The sequence below is a fragment of the Neopsephotus bourkii genome, unplaced genomic scaffold, assembly GCF_033783945.1.
Source record: "Neopsephotus bourkii isolate Nb327-2 ecotype Australia unplaced genomic scaffold, CSIRO-AGI_Nbou_v1 NB_1863, whole genome shotgun sequence".
In the NCBI taxonomy this organism is placed as follows: domain Eukaryota; kingdom Metazoa; phylum Chordata; class Aves; order Psittaciformes; family Psittacidae; genus Neopsephotus; species Neopsephotus bourkii.
In genome coordinates, this window is record NW_026902336.1 from 1,184,024 (window position 1) to 1,203,095 (window position 19,072).

Consider the following 19,072-nt stretch of genomic DNA (forward strand, 5'->3'; position numbering starts at 1 on the left):
TTAAGCTACAAGTGGTTGAACTGAAGGGAGATGAATATGTTGGTGGTATTTAGAATTTTCCATACTGAAAACATATTCAGGAGCTCAAAACAGGTGCTTAAGAGAAGCTGGATGCCAGAGCCGTGGCTTCTGATTGGACTGTCTGTACCATGTCACAGAGTGGAGAAAAAGAATATAAACTGTTTTTCACAAAAGTGTTTGTCATTTGAATGAACACTATCTAGTATCTAATGGCATCATTCATCATCCAAGAGGCATGAGGTAGCTGAGCATTTTGTTTTGTAGAGAAATGAAGACATTGTTCTTCATCTCTGGGATATAAGTTGTATTAATTTTGGGGATACTTCCTTTGAGCAACATCTTGAATTTAAAATCTAGCTGTGCACTCAGGCAATGTGTATTATCTTTCTTTTTCATTTGGGCTATTCCTGGCAGTAAGATTCCTGCTTTCTCTGACTTGCCTATCATCTTCTATGTAGATTGTGAGCTCTCTATAAAACCTCAGAACAAGATGGCAGTAATGCAGTGGAGTTCTGAGCTATAAATACTACCTTAAACCTAAGAAGTTATTCAGTAATAGAAATAATGGAGTAGGTAATTGCCTTGTGAGTTGGGATTAAAAATACAATGAAACCCTAATATGCTGGGTAAAGCTGCTTGCACCCCCATATTAAGATAGCTTTGCTCCTATTTCAGAGCAGAGGGGTGATGACATGTAACTTCTCCTGCGTGAGCTTTGCTATATAGATGGTGGTGGTGGGGTGTGTCCCAAGTGATGTAGGTTGGTAGCATTTCCAATCATGAGTGAAACAAACAATGCATAAATGTGACAAAGCTATTAAAGCTCCATGTAAAAAAGCCCCCAAGAGTTTCAAACTTAGTAATTATATCTATGCTAAGAAGCTTTAGAGCCATGCCAAGACAGTGACTGAAGCTGCTGTATTATTGAAAAGTAAGCTTTATAACAATGAAAGGTTCTTATGTAGTTTGGCAAGCAATAAAAATGGGATTAACTATGAGGTTGGTAGGATGGCTTTTTTTGAAGACCTCAACATATTTTCACTGTTTGGCCTCTTGAGTAATTACAGGCCACCCTTGAAATCCCTTTCTTATAGAAATATGTTTAATAACAGGTTTTAAACAGGTATCGGCTGTCAGCTGGGCCAGTAAATACGACTTTATAATTAGGACAAAGTATCCTTTGGGTTTAAACCCTAAGTAAAACTACTGTTTGTCCAGGAACTCTTCAAGAAAAGGACAGTTTGTTATATATTCCAAAGTATTGATGATATTGGAGAAGAAAGGTGAGTAAGGAAGTTTCCTTTCCATTATTGTGAACAGAAATTAGTGTTAAACGGAAAAGTCCAAAATCACTTAGGACTTTTAAATAGGGCTATTTTTAAAAAAAGAAAGAAAACCTCAACAAAAATTGTTTTATAAATAAAAAAGCTCCATCTTTTTAAAGAGGAACTGCTGCGTACATTTGAAAGATGAGTTCAATGTATAGAGGCAAAAGAAAATCAGAGGTAAGTTCTGGAGGTAAACTCTGGGCTGGATTCATGAGAAGCTACTGTCTCTGAAAATTGCTGTAGTAGTAGTGACAAATAAGTACAAGAAGTAACTCAAAGCTACCAGATCCAGTGATCACTGAGAAGATACTACAGTGGTAAGTGACGACAGAATTAGAACAGCACTCAAATGCAGTTTGTTCTGTATCTTCTACCTTGCATAACACTACCAGAGAGAAGAGCTGGAACATGCTTAGAGAGCTGAGTATGCCGGAAATACCCTAGACTATTCAACACAATCTCACTATGTTTTGTAGGTGACTCCAGGTTAAATTATAGTAATAGCATATTCACAGCAGGATAATAAAACCGAAGTTTGGTATTTTGGTGCTTCTGGGTAGATTATTTCTAAAAAATTGTTCTCTCTTCCTATGCATTTTACATTCTTTATTTGCAACAAAATATAACACAAAAATGAATGTCATTATTTGGGTGTCACGTTCATACTTAGCTGAAAAAGTCTGTGGAGTAGACTGCATGATAAAACTATTTGAATTGTTAACATAAGGGAATATATTTTGCATGAAGTATAGGGTGGTATTAAACTGTATTCTGTACTTAGTGTCAACAACAGGAATTCTGTTCCTGCTGCTCTTCAGCTTGTGTAATTAAACTGGACAGGAAATGGCATAGACATATATAGGAGAGACAACCTGCTTCACAAAGAGAAGAAAACCGATATCAAACCACTGAAAATGTAATAATGAGTTTTCAGTTTATATCCCCAAAGATAGTATGGCAAGAAAGCTAATGATACTAGTACATAGTTAAAATTGCTCTTTTCTCATAATGGAGATGTACTCTTTCTTTGCGCCTAAGAATGTTCAGGTGTTGTTGGTTTAAAATAGGTCGTGGCATGAATATCTGAAGTAATCATTACTGTCAGAAAATTCTAATTGACTTCTTCACACTAAAAGAGCATTTAACTTATGTTGATTGCTTTTTTCTCTGCTCCCTCCTCCTCCACTTCTACCAATAGCAAAACTCACAAGTTTTGGTCATGTAGGGATCTCATGGCACCAAAGGATGTAAGGAAAATTAAACAGAGTCTTTAAAGACCATTTGAAGCCAAGTAGTAGAAGGGAGGCATTGAGAACAGAGAGTGGATGTCTTCCCTCAAAGAGTCAGTAGATAAGCTCTGAGCCAGCCTGGTCCAAGCATAATCGAGGGAGCTTTGAAGTTGACTTTTCTGTATTCGCAGTTTACCTTAATATATTGGCTTTTTCCTCAACCTGTTGGTTGTCATATTGTTAGCCAGTGTTGAAGCTGTAAGGGAACAGAAGTATTTGTTAAATAACAGCATTGAGTCAAATGATGATAGTAAGAAAGTTTTTAAATACAGTGGTTGACAAATCTAGAGTTACAAAGGGGTTTCAAGATAACACACAGATTGTAACTAAATTTCTGTGGATTCCAGTTTCCAATGAGAAATGTGCTGAATAGAAAAGCTATTTTAGTCAACTGCCAGTTCAGTTTTAAAATTCAGAACTGATGAACATATATGAGCAGGAAATTTTTGTACTTGTTTGGTTATGGTAGTTAGTGTTTTGTTTACAGGCTTAAATATTATGAACAAAACATAACTATGAACTAAAGCATAACTATGCTTTAGCAATAACAAAGCTCTTCTTTGCTGTTAGTTGAAAACAACAAATTAATGCTCCCTAGTGTTTGGCATTGTTTGAGGTATCATTAGAAATTTATTTCTGAGTACAATCTTTCCTAATTTATGTGAAATTCATTTGCTTCTTTTTTTGCCATCAGAGATCTGGGTTCAGAAGACCATTACTCTTTGTAGGAATGGCTGTTTATAGCCCATTCATACAGGACCATCTGCCTCTGGAAAAATCGGGTTATTATTTACAGCTGGAACATTAAATCCACAGACAACTGAGGGCAGGAATGAAGGAAAGAAGGTAGGAAGAGGTGCTGTGCTAGTTCATATTTTTGGGCATATCAAATAAATTGTGGTCATGAAACAGAAAGTCTTTTCTTCTTGCTTTCATTCTGCATCCCATAAATCTACACTTGGATTATATCCTACAAAATTAAAAATTATGCTTCAAACACTATTTGCAGAGTAAGCAAAAGACAAATTTCTTTTTTCAACACCAACATACAAACCACCAGTAAAAAATCTGGGTCATGTTTTGAGGTGGTGTGCATAATTCCAGTTGCTTTCAACTTTGAAGAAAGAAAGTGGTCAAACATGAATGCTGATAAGTGTAACAAGCTTCACATTTGCATCCTTTTAATCTTCTACAAAAAGGACTTTATTTCAATAAGCTCATTTTGTTTGCAGAAAGGAAAGCACTATTTGGAAGCCTATAGTATATTTTTCATGGCTGCTTAATAAGTCTCCAGCAGTACTTTCAAACAACTGCAGGCCTGTGGGGAAAGCTGATTCCACATGAGCTATCACGTTATTTCATCATGGCCATTGTGCCTAAGATCTGACACTGGTTGTTTATTTTTCTGTTTACCATGTGTTGTGCTACGTAATTGGAGTTTAGGAAACATGACTTCAAATTGCTGTGCATGACTGAGAGAGACTATGACCTGTACAAATGTATGTGATAGTTTGGAAATACGTTAGTCTCTTAGTGAGACCTCACTGTATTCAGATTCAATCTAAAATACTGGATTTGGGTGATCTGTAAAATAATGGGTTCTGCTTAGTAAAAGAAGGAAGGTATCAAAATCCTTCCAGAAGAACTGATGCATATGGTACTGATTCCTTCTGCATCTTGTCATGCTGGCAGAAATAAAGGACCACAGATCTGCAGAGGTCTTCACTATAAGGAGATCGGTGCAAACCTGTAGTTGCTGCTAAAGACAGAAAAAGGTTGGTATTGGGAGACAAGTTTGGTGAAAGGAGTACAAACCTTAAACTGCCTGACATTTCCTTGGGCCACGAGTTGGTGCTCATTTTCAGGTGTGATGCAGTAAGCTAGTCTCTAAACCAGATGGGAAGAAGAGAAAAAAGTCAGCCATATGAGGTGGGATTATGTCTGTAATCCCCAATCTATAATGGGGAAGTAGCATGAACTTTATTTAAAATGGTAACTTAGATCTTTAATATCACTGCATCATGTGCCTTTAACTTAGTCACTGAAAGAACAAGCTTATTTTAAGCCCCTTGGCATTAGCCTTTAATATAAGAAGCAACAGTAGAAAGTTTATGCAAATATGAAGTCCAAATATTTAGCAAGTGCATATGGAAAAGAACATCAGGAACAAGTTGGTATCATAGGCCTTAATCCCCTAAATTCACACTTTTCTGTTTGTGCTGTGATGGGATTGCTCAGTCCCAGTGGGAATGAAAGGAGATACTATTTTCTAGCTCATCTCCCTTGCCTACCCTACACTCTGCAGTTTGGGATCACATGTGGATTTTGTCTTATCACTAACTTTTAACCAATTTAAGGAGTTCCTGTTAGACTAAGAGCATACCTTTCCCCTTTATTCTAAGAGCCACAATTTAGGTTATCATATCTTGTGACAGTTATTTGGATGTAATACACTAGACTATATTTCTCATGAAGTAACTGGAGAATTTCTAACTATAGGAGCCTGTACAAGACAAGCCAGAACTAGCTAACACCACAAAATGAATGAGAAAATGTGGGTTTGGTCAAAGTTTTTTGCATTCCAATATTACTAAACTTGCGAAGCTGGCTAAAGCCTGTTGGGCCAGTATAAATTATTATTTGACTGAGATGCTACTAGAAAACAGGTTTATAAACCCTCAGGAATGGAACTAAACAAAGGCTTATAAAATTGCTGGAAATGAGAATTAGAAATCGTGCACAATATTGAAATGTTGGAGCTGATGAAAATAGAGCAAGTGAAGAGGGATTCTCTCACTTTGGGTGGCTTTTCTGAGGTGAACATTGAATGAGGTGACTATACAGTTTCAGAAAGAAGACATTTATCACTTTGGATTTGTGAGTTCTGTGTGAGAGTGTAGCTCCCTGTCTAGGTATAGGGTGGGATCCTATTTTCTGCTTAATTCTTTGTGTGGTGGTGGTTCAGTGATTTGCTTAAGAGCATTACTGTCTTGCTACACCATTGTCTAACTCTAGCTGTAGGAAAGGAGAGCAATAGAACCAGGTGTAAGTGTGAGAGTTTGGGTTAGGTCATAAAATTATGACATGATGGAATAAAAACTGATATTATAAAATGGTGAGGAGTCTTACACCTGAGCACCATTAGAGGTTTTAAGACTGTACTTCATTCTCTTTGGCTGTAAAATTAGTACCATCGTAAAATTGATACGGTCAGTGAACTACAATCCTACTTCTTTACCCTTCTGGGGTACGGGATTGTGGTAGAGAAGTAGGAATTGGTAGAGAAGTAAGGGGAGGTGAACTGTAAGGAAATATGGATGTTTCTTCCTTTTGCATAGGTTCTTTTACAGGTTCTTTTACAGAGATTTAGTACTACAGATGAACTTATAAAAGAGATTACAAGAACACTATTAAGGCTGTAGGTTTAAATGTCTTGTTAGGCAAATCATCAGAATAAGATGTTCACAAATTGTTTCTCCTCAGTTTCTTCTTCATTCAGTGCACAGACCAGGCATATAATGCATGAAGTGAGTTTATGTAGTGCAAGATGCTGCTATCTAGTGCCCTGGTTCTTTTACCAAATCAGTTAAAATACAACAGGCTAGATGAGATCATAAGTGACTATACAAGAATTTTCTTGATTTCCAGATCTATGCCAGCACCTATCTTGAGTATTAATTTTTTTCAAGAATTCTAATATTACTGATGAAATCAAAAGCAAGATCTGCATTAATTATAGCCTTCAGAGAATGTTGAAATAATTCCAGTAAATAGAGGATAAGGGTAATGGAAATCAAACCCAAAGTGTCTGCTGTTAAAGGCAGAACACACGGCTAAATGGATCTGTTGCTGTCACCCAGTAAGGCATTTCTTCTGCCCTTGATGGTTGCTCATTAAATGAACAAAGGCCATCCTGAACACAGGGCAACTTTGGGGTCAACCCACTTTCCCAGCATGTGGATATATGTTTAGAGACTCTTCAAATGCTAAGTTAGGAGAGGTCTGAATTAAGTTTGTACTTACAACAGTTTACAACACTGTGGTATAGCTTGATAAAGCATAGCTTGGGCTGACCTTTGTTTAGATAGAATTGTGTGAAGACTATGTCTCACAGATGAATATGAAGATACCATGATATGTATTTTTTGTTAATAAGGAAAAAATAATCTCATCAATTGTATTAATTACGTGCATCAAAAATATTTTTTCAGAATTACTGTGCTGAATGGAAAGGTAATTTCAAACAGCATGCAGTAATCCTACCTCAAAATTCCAATCCATCTGATGCTTGAATCCAAAAGGTCATTCATAAGTAATAAGTTTTGGGAGTAAGAGAAACAAACTGCCAACTTGGATCCAGCCATTTAATTACACAGCAACATACCATGATATTTTATGAGTGTTTCACTTACTTCTTTAAAGGTCCCACGCACATTCATGAATTTATAGATAATATAGGCAGGCACAAGTATCATGGAAGACAATGCTATTCCCCAGCCAATGCGATTTGCCCAGAGAGGGAAGGTGTAGTCATCATAGGTCAGAGGTTTGAAATTTATTATGCTGACTATCACAACAAACTAGGGAAGAAAGAATAAAATAAACCACAGTTTTGAGATGAAGTAACTTACTGAAAAAACAATTATTTTATTAGGCAGCCCACCTAAGATGTATTTCAAACCAGCTTTACTATTTACCTTCATCTTATTTACTTTGTGCTTCTTACTTTTTAAACTGCTGAAGTTCTTTATGCATTTTCTAATATTAACAGTTCATTTTAGCTACTTTGGACACACACAGTATGAAATTTTAGTGGAAAATGCAGATGGTTGTCTGCTACTGCTTCATTTAAACTAACGTTACAGATGTAAAAAAGGGATTATGTAGTCAAGAAAAAGCTCTGCAGGATCTGTTGGTTTTCATTTCTTTGCTTCCCAGAGATATTAGTCTTCATTTAGATGTTTTGTACTCATTTTTCAATGAGAGATATAATGCAAACTCCAGTATGACATTTTTTCTGAGGGAAGGTCAAGCAGCCTTAAGGCCTGGAGAACAAAGGTTTTGGGTTTCTTTTCTGCTGGTGTTATCCTGTCCAGTACTGGATACATGCAAGGAAGAGTGGAATACTACCCTATTTCCCTCCTGTTAAATCCATATGGGTTGTGTAGTATGTAGAGTTCCTTGGTCTGGGTCTCTAGTCCTATACATTTTCCACTGCTCCACATAGCAATTTCAAATTATTTTGAGCCGAGAGTTACAAAGGGAGTAGTAGTGTGGGTTAAAGGAAGCTGATACTGTGAAATCTGGTTAGAAAACACTAATTCCATTTGGAGGATTTCCTTGGGATGATGTCCATAGCTGCAGACAATACAGAGAAGAAGATTCAGGGACATATTTCCCGGTATCAGATACTTGACCAAGTCCAACTTCTTTTCTCTTAAAGAGAATTAGGAACTGCTGTAATAAATTACTAGTCCCAAACAGGGGCCACCTTGCACTAAGCGTACATGAGATGGTTAGAGCAAGAATCACACTGATGTCTGACAATTTTGTAGCCTTTTCCAAATTAATCTGTAATTTTTGTAATTTGTATTTACTATGCTTATGGTCTCAGTCTGTTCTTGTGAGGCACTTTTTATGCTTCATACAGGTGGTGGAAAAAAATGCAGCTTCTTAGAACAAGTGGCCAAACTTCTAAAAGTTGTAGGTTTTAATTATGTAGGCTTTTAACTAGACTACATAGGTTTAATTATGTAGGCTAATGTTGGACTACCTTTTTCATATTAATTGCTATCTTTTATAGTTTTCACTTACAGATCAAGGGAAAACATTTTGTCCAATTTAATGTAATGTGCTTTATGAATATATTTAATAATATTCAAAAAAAAGATGGACTGTGAGAAGATAGATTATTTTTACTTTTCCCCTATAAATTAAGATTTTAATGTCCCTGTTGCCTTTTAGGAAATTAAGACAATGTACAGCTATAACAGAACTGTCGAGTGCTCCCTACCCACTGTAATACCATTCCTATGGGCTTTAAAATATATTCATAGCCATAATTAAGTTGATATGTTCCAAGTTTAGCACTGGCAGCTGGAAAAATTTGTGTGCTGTGATGTCTGAAAGATGCATTACCTACAAGTTTGTTCTGACCCTTAGGTTCATAGTAGGGTGGTACTGGGGCCACTTCACTAAGAAATCCTAAGCTACCTGAAGGTTAGACAGATTCACTTCAGCTTTCTCTAGTGAGCTTGCTGGAACTCCCTGTACAAGCTAATTTTTCAACATTCTCCTAATGTGAAAACCTAAGGATGTTTGGTGCAGCATTTTTCCATTCACTTAAGTCAGCCTGTTGGAACTGCTGCAGGACATGCTTTCATACAAGACTCTTTGGAGAACAGTGTTTAAAAGGATAATCAATACATGCTTAATAGGTTCTTACTGACGAATTTTGGGGCCAGAAGTTTTTGTATTTAAAAACAAAAAAGTGGACCTGAAAGCTGTCATAAAAACCTACTCAGCATCTTTGGAATACCAGTACTGCTTTCAGAATGCACAGCTTTGATGGGATTAATAGTCTACTAAAAACATAGAGAGGTCAAATTTCCATATTATTCAACCTGACCTTTTGTTTTACAAATATGTATAGGAAAAGATCCCAATATAAAACTGTATTTTAGTTCTGAATCTAACCTTTACACAAAGAAACCTAATTCACACAGTGGGATTTACTTTTTTTTTTCCCCCCTAGATGTAATGAAGCACTTGTTTTTCACGTCAGGCAGCTTTTAATGTGTATTTACTACATATCTTCAGTGTTTCACACAGCTAATTAGTTGGTGTAGAATTAGTGTCATTCAAATAGCCAGGGATCTTGGTATCCTCCAGTGAAAGATTCCTGCTAACCCATTTATTATGCCTGGCTAGTTTATTTTTCTAACAGAATGATTTGTGTTTAACATGAACAGATGTTGGCAGGACAGATGACACTGCCTAAGTGTTCAGTGTTCCATAAGAAAAGCTGCTTTCTTTAAATCCTGCTAAAGTGAAGGAACAGAAGATGACCACAGCCACAATTAGCTTCTCTTTCACAACTGAAATGTATTATACAAATATAACTAATGCCATTGTGGAAATAAAAGAAACAGGAGTGTCTTCTGTTCAACCTGACAACACCCGGCATAGCAGTGGATATCCTGCTGTTGGTACGTATTACCAATTCTAGAACCAATACAGATGAAATAATTATCTGCACTTACCAATAAAAAAGCAGGGCTAACAAATTTCCAACACAGTCTCCAGTAGAGGCCTGGCTTGAAGCCCATCATTTGCTGGATGTCTTCACTGAATCTGTCCACACCTGGAAGGGATATAAACATTAGACTGGCATAAACCTAAACTGACATGATGCTGACAACACCCCAAAAATCTGCTTTTTTAGTAAGCAGACATAAATGATTTCCATATCAGAAAACATACAAAATAACAACATTGATCTCCTTTCAATAATGTGCCTTTGACATCACCGTATCCAAGACTTAAATCCCTGTGAGCACTTAAGGCCTGTTGCAGCTGGCATTACATTAAAAAGTGGCATTGCACAAATAACTAGAATTTAAGCTGTGAAAAGGACACACAGTTTTTCAATAGTTGTGGCCTATTGTGACCCAATTACTCAATACGATTACAAGTACGCTGAAGGAAAACTCAGAACCTTACTCTTAACTGCTTACTGATAAGGTAGATTTGTATGATTCTTAATTTATCAAAAGAGACTTATTTTTTCCACTTATTGATATACTTTACCTACTTTTCAGTGCTTTGCTGAATACAACAAAATATTCATTATACTTGACAAATGTTATTTAATCTTTTATCACCTTCTAAGGAACAAGGGAGAATCAACTTCTGTGCAGTGTAAATATGCACAAAACTACATCAGCTTGAAACATGTGGTCTTTTTTAAAGTATCCTCTGTGTTTTGGAAATTATTACACCAACTAGAATTTCTAAAATTGTTATTTTTTTTATGCAGCTAAATAGCTAGTAATGTAGTTGTTGTAGACACCTGAGAAGATAAATGGTCTGTTCATGTGAGTAAATACAGAGCATGCTGATTCTGTATCTGAATACACATTAGCATTACACAAGTATAACAGGCTTTCTGTGAGTGGTACTAGCCTAATCTAGCTAAAGATCTTGAATCATCTACAAGGCTATCAATCAAGTTTGTCTGTATGTGGGAAATGCATTTTTTTTTATTCTAATAATATTAATTCATATGAATTTGCATGCTTTGGATTTTCTGGAAATTGTCTGATCCTCAGTCAGTGGGGCATTTTCTGCCTTCAGTATTTATTAGAACTTTTTTTTTTTTTTTTGCATTAAGTGATACACTATAATTTACCATGGAAAGCAAACATGCACCATAGAGTGACTGTAAAATGTCTGTTTGAATGGTAGCTTCTTCCTTTTTTTTTTAATTTATTTTTTAATTGATTCTATTCTGGTAAGACTTACTAGCGTGAGGTATCTTGCAAAAATTTAGTCTAAGCCCATGGTATTTGGCACACTGTATTTTAGAATGGAATGATTATCACTGATACAAATGGAGGAAAAATGTCCCCAGTTTTCTTTAAAAAGAAAGCAATCTCTAACTTTATGCCTTAGAGACACTGGCTCACAGACAAGTAGTTCTTTCTAGCGCAATCTGTCATGTCAGTTTATTAGTTTGTAATTTATTATACTTGATGTGTTTGGGAAGTTTACTTTTAATCCTGAATCCCATCAGGTAAACAGCAGAAATGCAGCCTTTTGCTGTGAAGATTTGTTTCTTAGAGAGGATGTTTAGTTTACCACAATAATTGTTTCTTTTCATGTGGATCAGTTAAGTACGATTTACTTAACCTATTTAATGTAAATAATGGTGACGGCTTGAGTTAGTCCCTTACATGCAGCCAGGACGTAGCATATTCATAATGTCTGGACATTAGAGTGTAAACTTCTCTGATTTTTCCTCCCTCCCCGTCCCTCCCGCCCCCCCCTTATTATGTACAGTTGAAGAAAAGTAGCCAAAAGGATCTGCAAATGCTCTTTAAATCTAGTCTAATCTTATTTGCAGGACCTTCTGTGAACCTTGAAATGACTGAATCTCAACTGCTATGAATACTGAGTGAAATTTATCATTGTGCAGAAGGTCAAAGGGAAGGACTAGATAGCTCCAAAAATGTTATCCATGAGTTGCCAGACAAACGTACCCAGAGCTCAAATAGTGGTTGGTGTTCAATTTCTACTGGAAATGGGAGATAAGTAGGCCATACTCTCAGCCTGATTTTTTAACAGCATGCTTTTTGTGTACTATCTGTCTTCAAAAAACTGTTGTAAGAATCAACATGTAAAATAGAACACAGCTACAGCTACAGACAACAGCACCTGTAGGTTTGTACACAAATTAAGAGTTGTAGTAAAACTGCTTCATTAAGGAGTCCTATCTTTTGGCTCCTGGAGTTATAATAAATCACAGAACCATCAAACTCTTCCTTTTGAAGGAGTTCTTGGGAGGTCTCTGGTGCAGAATCTTGCTCAAATCCAGGTCAGAATAATTCAGAACAGCTTTCTCATGGCATCGTCCCATTAGGTCTTGGAAACCTCCAAGAAAAGAGTCATCAAGCACACGCTGGGCAAACTGTTCCAATGTATATTTATCCTTATACAGAAAAATAATTTTCCTCCTTTCAATTTGATCACGGTCTTCTGTCCATTGTGCACCTCAGTGAAAAGCCTGATTGTGTTTCTTGATAGCTTCCTTGTAGGTACTGGGAGGCCACTATTAGGTCCTCCTTCAGACTCCTCCAGGTTAAACCAGCTCAGTTCACTAAAATTTGTTCACAGTGCATGTACACAGCTCCTGAGTATCTTGGTGGCCTTCCACTAAACTCTTGTCAGTTTACTACCACAAACTTTTACTGAGGGTCAAAAGCAGGACACAGTATTCCAGGAGCAGTATAAGTGCCAAGCAAAAGAGAGTAATCATCTCCTGTAAACTCCTGGCTATGCTTCTGCTACAGCTCAGTATGCACCTACTTCCTAATTCTGTCTTAGCGAGCTTGTATCTATCAAATGAAGAGCCCTAGTCAAACCAGCCCTCACCCAGGAGAAGACAAAAAAGGCGTGTTTTTTTTTTTTTTTTTTCCACACAGTTCAGCAGTCATTGGAGTTGAGAAAATGAGAAAGAAGGGATAAAAGGAATATAAAAGCCATTGTGAAGTGTTCATTTGCGAATCCTACAGAACACAGAACAAGGTATCTGTTGATTAGCCATGTAGTGAGTGAAGTAAGAAACACCATCCCTTTTTGTTCCTGAGTCACCTTTCTAACTCTGGGGCAATACTGATACTCATTGGTGGTGACCTTCACCTGGTGGCAGTGAGGAGAGTAAGCCATACAGTACCATTGCCAAGGAAGAGCAGCTGTGTTAACGTAAAAGCAAGGAGAACAGTAGGAAACATTCCCTGCCTTGGCAAAAAGGGTAAGAAGCCAGCAGCCATAACTAAAATACATCTGTATAATAAAACAAACTAGCTCTCCCTTCTCTTACATGTACAGCTGGCCTTTGCAAGAGGAAACTTCACAGTAAGTGGTCACAGGTACAATTTGAACTGAATTTCCATGTTTTTGGTCTGTGCTAAAATGTCAATGCTTGCCTTCAGGCTGGCTTAATATTCATCTGGGTCATTAAGGCAACTGGTAAAAAAAAAAAAAGAGGTAGACAAGGCCATGCCAGATTTAATCAGTTTAAATAGCACCTGGGGCTGCAGTAAGTTCTTTATACAGCAACAGGTCATGCTGTGTCAGTAAAAACATAGGTCAAGTGCTCAAGACAAGTGAATAGCTATTTTCCCAGCTACAGGGAGGCAAGAGAGAGGAAGGAAAGGATGGCGAAGGGCAGAAGATGCAACAAACAGAATCTGACTAAACTTGGCTTGGTCTGTGAACCACATGCAAAGCCTAGCTTTTTTTTTTTTTAATAGTAGCAGAGAACAACTTGCCTTTACTAACTGAAGAATATTTTTATGCTTCTGCTTCCAAATTAAGCTATCATCACTCTTCCGCATCCAGCTCTTTTACAAGGATTAGAGACAGTTGTCTGTGAAAAGCAGTGCTTCCAGTACTTTGACAGAGAACAGCACATGAGCTGCTAAATCCATGCTGATGTTGAGTGACAGAATTATTACATTAAAGCTAAAACCTATTTCTTTAGAAGACTGCAGAGCCTTATGCATGAATGCCATTCTTTTATCTCATTCACTCATCAATACTTTCTAACTTCAAGAGAGCATCTGGCTAGAAGAATATGGTGGCACAGAACTGATTGATAAATAAGTGACTGAGGGAGGTAAATGGCATGAGAGTGATAATGTTTAAGAACCTTCTGAATGATACATTCTGAATACGATTATATACTGAATCATACAATATCTCTGAATAGAAGTGAAGGGGGGGAGAGAAAAAGAAGTCTTTTTTCTTATGAAACTTATGTATCAAGTGTCTTGATTTTTATTTATGTTACTTTATGGAGGCAAAAATATATTAAAATAAGGCCAGGGAAATTATTTAATAAGATGTGCACATCATCTGAGACCTACCTTTAATTGTGAGTGGTATTTTTTTCAGGGTACTACAGCACATCACTGCACTCCAGTTGGCACACAGTGATTCCAGCCTAGTGCCAGAGATCAACTGAATACTCCTAAAGCTTGCTATACACGGGATAAAGTGAATTACTGCACCCTTTTTGTGGTGCAAATTAGTATGAAATACTAGAAACAGTACTATTTCTGGTATCTAGGATGTTGGGTATTCCATACCAGGCTGTGAAATATGATACATTTTAAACCAATAGTGCTTTACAATGAAGTAGAATGTTTTCTTAGACAAAAGAGAGTAACATAGGAATAACCCTCTAAAGACAAACTGCCTTTATTTGTATGGCATGGGGAGAGCTTGAGATTGGCCTGGGGAAATCATGAGAAGGAGGAACAAGTGAGTCTTTGGGCTAATCTACTTGCTTTGAAAGTACCAGATGTAAACCTGCTACTGCAAATCATCAACTATGTTAAGAGCTGCAAAATACTGACAAAAGTAGCAATATTTCCATCCCACTGCAGTCTCCTTTGTAAGGTAGGGTTTTCTTTTTGGCTTTGTGAAGGGTTTCAAAGCTTGGCCCAATAGACATCTGCATTCCTGGCTGTTCATAAATCAGATGAAAATCACTGTGTGACACCTGACTTGTGGCTTCATGTATACAAGACTATGCTAGTTTTCCTGCAATGTGTAAGCTTGTCATGAGCACTTGGGATTATAGAAAAGATTTTGCAGGTGCAAAATGAAGCGCTTACCATAAAACCAGGAAACTCCAATTGCCTCCATTAGAACTGCAAATAATATCGAAGTCCCAGCTGCAAACGTGTCCAGAAGTGTGAGCACATAAATTCCACCCTAGCATTGGGGAGTTAAAAGATGCAACAAAACGAAGTTACAAACAGAATTATCTCAGTAGCTTAGTATCTAATTATCAGAAATCACCTTTACTTGAAATATTATCTCAACCCAAGTATTTTAATATGGAGCTGATGCTGCAGACATGGTTTCATGCTTGTAAACAAAACAGTGGAATCAGATTGAAGCTCTTCTGAAAAGGCTTCCTTTCACCCATGTCCTCACTTAACTGGGAAACAGAAGCCTCAGGTTGGTATGATTAATGGGTGTTCTTGGCACTCTGTGTTCAATGGAAGCTGAAGGAACTGGCTAGTCGGGGAATGCTCAGCAGCTTGTAGGACAGGGCCTGTCTACAGTGGTGAATGACCACCTTCCAAAATTATTAGCAGGGATGGAGCAGCACAAGGGTTGCCACAAGCCATTACCACTCAGTTTGTTTCCAAAGCAATTATTCTGTAGTCCAGTGAATCTGCAGTCTTAGACTGTTTCCTTTTCCCAGACTGCTGCTATCTCTCCTTTCCAATGTTCTGCAAAGCAAGCTGTTGCATGTTAAGTGTCTGTTGCCAGCCCAGTGTGGAGGCAGCTTAGCTTTGGTTTCTTGGCTGTGGTATTAGTAAGCCTTTGCTCAGTAAGAGAGCAAACTAGATCATCTTTCTTTCCAAAAGCACATTTCTGTTCTTCAGTGGTTCATGACTGAGAACTGTAAATGCATTTACTACAGCCTAGTTTCACCGATACTGTTTCATTTTTAGCTCCACTTTGAATACTTTTTGCCTCGTTTTACAATGTGGTATGAATTTGTGTAAATCATTGCTTATTTTATTTAGTTTGGAGGGATGAGAAATGAAGGCCATGGTATGGTTACTTGTTTTGAATTGAACCTAAATAAAGAATGAAATGTTTGAGAACACTCTGTCACATGTAAATAACTGAAATGTTTGCAGTTGCATTTTTTGTTAACTTTTTTTTTTTTTAACAACAAAACTTGATCTGGTTAAGCCTGCTCAGAAGGGGAGGATAAAGGAATTATTCTGCATATTTTATAAATGGTATAAAGGGCACTTGGAAAATTAAAATCTGTAGGTGATTTGAATCTCTGTGATCAATTGGTTTTCTCTTATGAAATACGGCTTTTTGAAACAGCTGTGCATATTTACAAATAGAGAGGGAACAGTACTTAGGCCTTGTCTAGATTTTTAATTCCGTGGGGACTTGTCCGGAAACTGAATGAACTTTGGTTGTTGCGTTAGAAAGAAAATGTTTCTTCTTGAATGACATTTGAGTTTGACCTCTTGTTTTTTGCTCTACACCTGCTTTAAATGAATGCCTTTGCTATCAGACATAGTAAAGTAAATGACTAATATGGTTTCATAAGAAACATGTTTTGAAAACACAGCCTTAAAATTTCAGAGGACAACATCAAGCAGATAAATTTAATGTGATGGTATCATGACGGTTTTTCTTTGTATTCTGTACACATTAGAAACGTTGTTTAGTTATGTGAACCAACACACTGGACAAGTCAGGGCCGTACTGTGCATTCCAGCTGGTGGGGTGAACTGAAGTCCAAACAGGTGTCATTATTTAAAATCTAGAGCTAGGCTGTTCTCTTGAACTGCTTTAGCTCGCTTGAAGGGAGTGGAATTGCACCAACTTTTCAGATTCTTAACAACTGAGTTTTTTCTCAGTTTCTACTTCAGGAAATTTTATTCCAGTTTAAAATTTGAATAAGGAAGGTGCATGTTCAGTTCTTTAGGTAACAATAGACCTAACATGTCATCAAAAAGGTAGGTATTTTAAATGCTGCATCTATTTTTAGTGCCTCAAATGTTTTCCATTTTGAGGAAACCACAGTAAAGATTCCGTATTCTTTCAGTGTAAAAAGAATTTTATTACCTATAAACTTATGCCATTTTAGTAATAGACCTAGAACCAGTTTTAGAGCTGGAGAGAGGTTCAGCACATCTACTTTCATGGGGGCTTCTTCAAGTTTCAGTTGTTTTTGCTTTTTCATAAAAAAAAAAAAAATTTAAAAAATGTCTCCAACCTAAAACACTGTGATTCTCAGCATTTAATTAGTTGTTAAAAGCCTGGTGAGGCAGATCATGCAGGATGATGGTAGTACTAAATACAGGTCACTAGATGTTCAGGATGAGTTATTTGTGCGCTTTTTTGGTGTTAAAGATATGATCTAGGTACATGATGGAACATAAAGAAACCTCAGGTGAAGGAGAACATTATTCTAAACTTCTTTCACATGAAGTGAATGCTTCTTACTTGCTTCAAGAAGAGAATAGCCAAATGACCAAGTGAATGGTCACTTAAAATTCTTGGTTTCTCACACAGGACTAAGCACACAACACAGTTACATTTAACATGAATTAAAAAAAACCCCAAAACACAGAAACCCAAACAAAACCAACAGTAGCACAGACAGTTCCTTGGAAGAAAGACTTGTAGGTTCTGTTGATAGCTAATAATCTTGTGCAAAAAAGCAGAGCAACTTCATGTAGTTTAGACTGAGAATAATGTTCTGACCATAAAGTTAAGTGTTAAAATTTATAACAAGAATTGTCACCTGAACCTATTCAAGTTTCTACCCAATGATAAAAACTTGCATTTTTAAGGTAGCTTATGGATTGAAATTTTTGTTGTACTTACATTGGTGATGCAAAAAAGGGCAAGTAGAAAAGTGCCGAAAGAAACACCAAAGGTGAAGAGCTTTCTGTGCTGCTTCAGAATTTGGAAATCATCCGCCAAGCCAGTGATGACAGCCTCCATTCCACCCATCTGAGGAAGAGAAGGCAAGAGCTTTGCTTAGACTTTACTGGCTGTTGTAAATTCAGATCAAAGAATGTGAAGCAACTTGTATAAATAATTCCCAGCCACTGTATGATTACTGACATTTCAGCTGTAGGTCACTGCCATTTGGAGGTGTATTTTAATACCTGTGGTAAAGAACTGAGTGAGAGAACTGGATATCAAGTGCTATGGTTGTTGGTTCAATAGCCATATCCTCTGCAACCATTTGCTGGCTCACCAGGACAGTAAATAGACAGTAATTTTGGAAATATAATATACATTTTAATGTGCTTTCGGGAAAAAGCTGGTAGCTTAAGCAACCAAACTCCTTAAAACAATTCCAACTTAAAGACAGACACAAGAAGCACCTAGGGGAAACATACTGAACAAAGATTCAATTCAGCCATCGAATAACCAAATCTAGTTTGACAGAAATCTTTATAGATCTGAGAGAATCCCTCCATAGGAAACTTGATATCTTTTTGTTGACAACATGAAAGAATTTTATTTTGTTTTCTGGAAGTTAATGCTGAACTTCAGCCACTGTGCCTGAATTAGCAATTGTTGTGCAGTATAGGAAAGGTACTTTCCATGCTTTTATTGGAATTGATGGGTTATGTAGATGGTTATAAATTTTAATTTCCTTCCACCATTGAAAGCATTCTGCCTCTGCTCCACTAGGAAGCTGCAAAAATGAATTCTGGTTCCTTGTCATAATAAATAAGTGTATTTAATGTTCTGGGGAGGCTGGATTCCATGCTGGCATATCCTGTCCCTTTCCTGTAAGAATTTGATGAAAGAAGTGTTTCTGGTTGAAATCAGTAGCAGAGGATTATCTCTCTAGAATGTGAATGATTCCAGTCTAGAGCCACATTGGTGGAGGCAGTGGACCAAATTATTTTTTTTTAAAGGTATCTAATATTCACAAGTAAAATGTCCCACAGCCTCATGTTGGCTTGTACTTCTTAATGTCTATGGGTGCAACCGTGAATGCACTGCAGTTAAGATGGGTTAATATTTGGTATTCTCAGAAGTTGTAACTGTTGGCACCTAAATGGTCTTGGAGAAGTTGGAACTGGAGAGGAAGCTTGAATGATTTTGTCTAAGGACCATTACTGAATGTCTCATGGT

At 37.0% G+C, this 19,072-nt stretch overlaps 1 protein-coding gene across 2 annotated transcripts in view; it reads right to left on the bottom strand.

The window, feature by feature from the left end:
* Nucleotides 1-1,246: 1,246 nt before the first annotated feature.
* LOC133207293 (sodium-dependent noradrenaline transporter) overlaps nt 1,247-19,072 on the bottom strand; it is a 71,082-nt gene continuing 53,256 nt past the window's right edge. For both annotated transcript variants that reach the window (XM_061344060.1, XM_061344061.1), the window contains 6 exons: nt 17,801-17,929; nt 15,040-15,139; nt 9,901-10,001; nt 7,051-7,218; nt 4,454-4,525; nt 1,247-2,834 (listed from right to left, as the gene is read on the bottom strand). In XM_061344060.1, the coding sequence (XP_061200044.1) occupies nt 2,811-2,834; nt 4,454-4,525; nt 7,051-7,218; nt 9,901-10,001; nt 15,040-15,139; nt 17,801-17,929 (594 nt within the window). In that variant the 3' untranslated portion in view covers nt 1,247-2,810. The remainder of the gene's footprint in view (nt 2,835-4,453; nt 4,526-7,050; nt 7,219-9,900; nt 10,002-15,039; nt 15,140-17,800; nt 17,930-19,072) is intronic.